General features: G+C 38.4%; 1 protein-coding gene across 4 annotated transcripts in view; it reads right to left on the bottom strand.

Moving 5' to 3' along the window:
• Positions 1 to 1,953: 1,953 nt before the first annotated feature.
• Positions 1,954 to 6,687, bottom strand: part of ELMOD1 (ELMO domain containing 1) — a 204,686-nt gene continuing 199,952 nt past the window's right edge. For all 4 annotated transcript variants that reach the window (XM_077484322.1, XM_077484326.1, XM_077484323.1 and 1 more), the window contains one exon: positions 1,954 to 6,366. In XM_077484322.1, coding sequence (XP_077340448.1) covers positions 6,194 to 6,366 — 173 coding nt within the window. In that variant the 3' untranslated portion in view covers positions 1,954 to 6,193. The remainder of the gene's footprint in view (positions 6,367 to 6,687) is intronic.

The following is a 6,687-nucleotide window of genomic DNA, read 5'->3' as shown; positions in this document are numbered from 1 at the left end:
AATTATAACTTCATGGGACCTGAAAAAAGCACAAACATACTTATCGTTCATGTGTAACAACTGGTCCCATCAATCTATCATGTACCTGAGATGAACAAAGGCTAATTTGTTTGAAGCATGGCATGTGTGACAATTCTTTCCTAGATACGGTGGAGAAATTAGTGTAGCCAGAAAGAGCTGTGATAAGCACAGGATTACAAGTTGCTAATATGCGAATAAACCCTGACATTTAAAAATGAATGCAGCCACCACATCTAAGAACTTGTAAAGTTCAATATATTACATGTTTGTTTTTGGGGTTAGATATGCTTTAAGCGTTCTACCATTAAAACGATTTTGGTGGTAGACCACTAACTTTCTGGACATCCATCTAACACAATAATGTGAAACAACTGCCAATGAATAGAAAACCATGGGTTTTTAAACTTTCTTTTGTTTAGATGAGTATAGGGCATCCATGACCATAGTGCTAAAGTCTAGGACAACCATGGGCATTTAGCTAAAGTCCAGGACAACCATGGCAATGGCAATTAGGTTAACATCTAGGAAAACTATGGACATGGCTGAATGCATTACCAATCTATTTTAAACAACAATAGACATGACACAACAGTTGCCCAGTTCCAAAGTATTGGGTAGACTGGTTGATCATCTAATGTCACACTAAAATATGTTATGGAACCATTTCTTGCTATTGTTCCCACCAGTATAGGTTGTTGTCTGCAGAATCTTGCTCTCCTCGCATGTTATGTTATTATGGAAGGGACGGCTCAGGCACATAGTTATGTCTAGCTGGCTTTCTTTAGGCTGGCCATAGTTGCTATATTAGAAAAGTTGATTTTGTTATTGTGTTGGTATTGCTTGAGAGATCTGCTGCATATCTCCCACTAACTAAAACCTTCATATATTTATGTAATAAAAACATTATGAAAATACCATTTATGCAGCTCTTTGCTTTCCGCCTCATGGAAAGCTGCTGAAACCCAATGGTGGGTCTACTTGGGTTCTACCCTCCTTTCTCCTCCTCCTTCCCTTTTCTCTTTTATCTCTTACCCAGGCAAGTGTTCTTGATTCAGCCCCCCCCCCCCATTTATTATTATTATTACTTTTTCTTTTCCATTTTGCAGTCACTTTTAGGTATGTTTAATGTTGCCAGCGAAGAGCAAACTTCCTCATGAATTGGGTACTTCTTTGGACCTTTGTAACCCCTACATTCAACAGTAGTAAGAAGAGCCGGCAACACTGTAATCCTTGAAGTGCCGTTTATTGGTACATCAGAGTGACAGTAAAACAATAAACTGACGCGTTTCGTCAAAAGCCTTAGTCGTAGCTCCTACATTCACCAGTCTGTTGTCCTTTTATAGTTGGTAGCTGCTGGTGCCCTTATTGATCAGTGTACCCATAATATATGAGCACCACTATGCTCGTGTTTGTATAATTTTCAAGGTTACTGCTTTATGTTTGCTTATTCATTACTGCCTTTTTCTTTTGAAACTGTAAAACCTTGCATGAATCTTTTGTAAGAGGAAGTTTTCAATAAATATTATTGTACCAGAAAATACCATGTATGTAAAATGGCCATGTAGTCAATAGTTTAAAGAGCAGCTCTAATGTGCAGTTTCTCCTCCTCACTCCTAATAACTGTAAAATAAAGTATTTTACTACCAGATATAATAACATATATTTTCCTTGTTGCCATTCATATATCTCTTTGTTGTAGAAGGATCAGTAGTTCATGTATGTGATGTGGATGTTACTATTAAGAATGCATTTCTAGACAAGTAACTGTGTTGTCTCTGAGTGTCTGTATGTGGGTGTGAGGTCAGTCCTCCCCCTTCCACATCGTCCAACAGATTTACAGATTTCCGATCACTTCCTGTTTGGTGAAATCATACTCACAGTGATAGTAAGCCAGGGGAAATCTCTTTTCCAGTAACAAAATGAGACTAGAACTTTTCTGGAATGTCGTGATATTTATTCACATGATTTCACAATCAAAAGCCTGATATCCAAAAAATGAGATTACACACAGCAAAATGACAGCATATTCAAAAACAGATGCAACATTCAGTAGAAAAGCAAACTGTGAGTGACGTATGGAGCAGTTCTTCATATCACGTGGAAGCCTCTGAGCTGTGTCAGCCACTGTCACTTTACATTCACAGTTCAATATTTCTAGGTTAAAAAGGAGGATTTTGATTTTAGCTCGGTGAATAAGCTACAGGGGATCCTCAATTGTCATATATTATTAATTTACTTAAATTGGCCTCCAAATTTTATTAACTTTGCTTCTTATCCTCCTGGATTTTATCTGTGATTTTCAACAAAGCATTTACAGCTTTAAAAAAGCATCTATATTCTAAAAATGGTGGTTGACATATACCATGATATTACCTTTAACAGTTAAGTCCACTTGGGCTTATCCCATTTTTGGCCAAGAGTGGTAGAGTTCAACCTCCTGTCTGGTCCTCCCTATTGTCCAGGAATAGACAGATTGCAACCACTCTGACCCGTAACAGACAGAACCTTGCCTCAGAATTATTAACCTATTCCTATAAGAACTACACTAAAGGATGCAGTCCTCTTGGATATATTTTACAGGATTATACTGAGACTATACACTCCAGCAACAAGTATCATGGCTGAAGATCTGAGCAATCACCACGTCACAAACTTGTAGGAAGTGTGAGAGATAACTACTTGGACACCTAGGTGGAGCCTTTACCTGCTCCTCTCTATTTTAGTGCTACATAAATGTTTAGTAGCTCAGTCACGCTAAATTGTTAGCGAGTAATCTTTGAAGTTAGCCAAGCTCATGGCAATCTGATAGAATTGGCAAAGTTTTGATTTCATTTGTTTTAAAATGAAGGCATAACATGGTGCTTGTGATAGACCACATGGAGATGGAATCAAACCTGTCCCACAAAAACCTGGTGGAAAATTCTGCTCACTTTCCATGAAATTGCCATAGTTGTTTTCCTTTTGATTTGATCTTTCAATAAGTTGTCAATTTATTGCCAAGTCGCAACTTTACAAATAATTAAATTCTGGTGGTCGATTGTCACTGTATGTGTATATTTTGATGGAAACTAGTTGAAATTTATTGAAAATTTCCATATCAACGGGCAGCTTTAGGCTTAGACTACACTGGCAATGAAATTGCTTTGCTACTTAGAGATTTAACTATCTGTTGGTAGACAACTCATTTGTAGCAGATTGAATTTAGTGGCATGCTAATGGGATTTTGCACATTAGCAAAAAGATTTAACCACCTGTGTAGCCTTAGCTCAATGGCATCAATGGTTACACAGATGGACAAATTGTTCTCTGTGGTTTAAGCTATACATGTAGGGTGCAGCAGCATTTAGTAGCCATTTGTTGCAAACAACTGGATCATTGTGTGTTAATAAGAGATGAATCACTAAAATATGCTACTTGTGTAGTTTACACCACAAGGGGTCATTTGTTTCATCTTTGTATTGATTGATCACCACACTTAAGAGAATAATTGCTAATGATTTACCTGCAAAAGTAGGCTCATAAAAATTCCTTGTGCAACTCTAGCATTAAAGGAGAAATCTGTTCTGGATGGACTCAGCCCTAAATGACTTTAAGCGTGATAACATATATAGAAATCAGAGCATAGCCACATCTGGCTCTGTGGGATAGCTAAGGATAGTTTAGCTAGCATGCTCGAAATCACAGTACTAGTAATTCTGAGTGCTCAGCAGAGATACCGATTCCTCTCACTCATTACATCAGTGAGAGCCTAGAGGAGATCATCAGCGGAGCAACATCATAGTGGAGAATAGGTCTGCCATCATGTTCTAGTATCAACTGTGATAAACAGCTACTTGACCATAGAGGTACAGAGGTTCCCTTAGGTTAATTTCTTCTTTACTGCTTTTGATAATAAATGTTTGATTTTTTTTAGCTTTTTTTAACCCCTCAAACCACACAGGGGTTGAGATACTAAAGGCAAATTGACTGTGCACTTTGCAAAGTGCAGTTACATTCTGGAAGTGCAGTTGCTCCAGAGTTTAGTAAATGAGCAGAACTTTTGCTGACTTCCACCATCCAATCATGTGTAAACAAAAATACTTGTATTCTTTGCAAAGTGAAGCTTTACCTCACTTACTAAACTCTGGAGCAACTGCACAAAGTGCACAGTCTATTTGCCTTTACTAAATCAACTGAGTTGAGTCTCTAACAAAGCTTTCTAGCATAATACTGCGTTCAGCTGTTTGCTTAACCTTCCAAGGCGTATTCTTCAGCTTATAAACAAAAGATAAATATCTATATGCAATAGCAAATATCAAATGGCTCATAAAAATGTAGATTTGACTGCAAAATATATCGCTTTTTACTTATGAAGAATTTCATCCTTGCTAAAATAGATTTTTTTCATTGAGAAAAAGAGAATACCAATAGTACAGTATACAGTGATGGGTCTGGGTATAGTGCCTTTTGTGATATTCTACTTTGATATCCTCGTATCATCCAACTGGTTAATGTATTTTACCTGCTTTGTTCATTGAATCTTCTGTTCAATGATATGAAGTAACAACAGCTTGTTTTACCTACAGCCACAAACCAATCATTTATATTCCAGCTGACAGATTATGAAACTTCCAATGTAATTGGGGGCTGATAACTACAAAGAAAGTTTTTGTTGAACCTGTAAAAATTTTAACACTTTTGTGTTCACAAAATGAATACAGTAACACTGCTGTTTAGAGAAGTTTGGGGATTTTTAATTTTTTTATAAAGAATCATACTTACCTATGTGGATGCAGCATCGGTCCGCTGCTTTATCTGTCCCCCGCTGGCTCTAAGACTGAGAACCGAGCTATCAAACACTACTGATCACTTGGTTCTCAGAGCTCCATTATTAGAGAGCTGGTGACTGTCAGTCAAGGCTCTCTGCTCTGCCCCCTTCATGCTCACTGGAGCGCTGGGCTGTGAAGGGGCGGGGGCAGCTGTCTCAGTCTCCCAGCGGCTTGCTAAGAGGCTGAGCCCAGTGTCAGTCGAAGCTCCTAGCCAATGAGATTTTCAATAGGAGGGGGAGGGGCAATGATTTAGAAATGTCAAGGGCCCTATTCAATATGTCTCCTGATTGGGTGGCATTGCTGGCTCAATTTAACAACAAAGCAAAAGCACTTGTAGACCTTGTAGTATCTGCATTTAAACAACATTGTTATTTTACAAACCTGATGTGTTTGCTTTGATATTGTACTCTTTCTATGCCCTTTATTATCATTTATATCTTTGCTAATTCATAATGTATTAAAAACCCCTTCCATACAAGAAAGCAATGACTGTTTAAGTAATCATGTCACTGTTTCATATAGGTTGTGTAGGGATCACTGGCATTGTTACTGTGACTGGAACCACACTTCTGTTGGGCCCCCCACAAAATAATAATTGGTATCCACCATTATTTCCATTACCACTAGAATGAAAGCTAAACCTAACTAAAATGTGAGAAGCCTGCATTGTCCTGTCTAAGAGTGGTAGACATAATTTCTGCTTCAGGGATGGGGGGAAACTGCTGCTATTCTGTGTCATAGGATATAAAGGCAGGTAGACAATAAGATTTTCTAGAAGGAGGTAAATATATCATTTTTCAGGGGGACCCTGTGGTTTCTGGTGTTAGTACAGTACAGCAGACAGACCTCAAGGGGCCCATCGTACTGAAAGTCAACAATGTAAAAGATAAGCGCTCTGAAGCCTACATGTAACACAATAGTAACTTATGTGTAGACAGTGGACAGCAGTGAAGCACATTATATACAATATAAATATATTAAGACATTTGAGCTAAGTATATGTATCATCTGGTCAGTAGAAATATTAGGGATCATAAAAGGTGTACAGTACAAGAGCTTATTCAGACACCCACCTAAACGTGACAAAATACAACTCTTCAATGTTCAGCTATGAGAAAAACAAAACCTAAAAAAATAGAAAACTCTCATGTCAGATGAAAATATAACACTGCTGCGTAATCCGCAATATGCGTATGAGAAAATCCCACGGCGTACACGGAGCTCCGAAGGGATTCATAGTAAAAACGGAGATGAGTACTTTACCAAAAAAGCATGCATACAATCGCTGTGGTCGTACAACACGGCCGCCATGATCATGAACACAACAGTGAGGCAGTGATCTGGAATCGGAAAAATGGAGATGGTTAGACGTTGACTAAGCTTTCCGAGGCCGCAAAGTGGGGACACAACGCCATGTCCGTCTTCTGGAGCTGCTTCAGGATCTGTTTGTGGAACTTGTTGCGCACCCGATTGAATTCCATGATGTCCACGGGGTCTATTTCGATCCAGAACTTGTGGAACTCGTGCATCAGAAAGCCTGAAAAGACGTGTGTAAGATTGTTAAACCTGAAAGACTCATCTTGTGTTGTAACTATCTCAAAGTAATCTTCTAATGTAGTAATAAACATAATGCTGTAAAAAAGAAGATTAAAGGGAATTAAGCACAACATTCATTTTTCCAATGGTGAAAGCTATGAGATATAAAAGGAACCTGATCTAGTCCAAAACCCTTCTACAATGATGAGTAGAAGTGCAGAACCTTGTGGTGCCTGTAGGTATGTTGATCAGTCTTTAGATCAATCCATGGGTCTCTGTGGATCTCTTTGGATCCTAGGCCCAGGCTTTACATGGAGCCTCA

This window comes from Lithobates pipiens, unplaced genomic scaffold (assembly GCF_037356315.1).
Source record: "Lithobates pipiens isolate NorthernLeopardFrog02 unplaced genomic scaffold, aLitPip1_a1.2 Scaffold_16, whole genome shotgun sequence".
Lineage (NCBI taxonomy): Eukaryota > Metazoa > Chordata > Amphibia > Anura > Ranidae > Lithobates > Lithobates pipiens.
The sequence above is the reverse complement of the archived record's forward strand: the minus strand, read 5'-3'. Positions and strand labels throughout refer to the sequence as shown.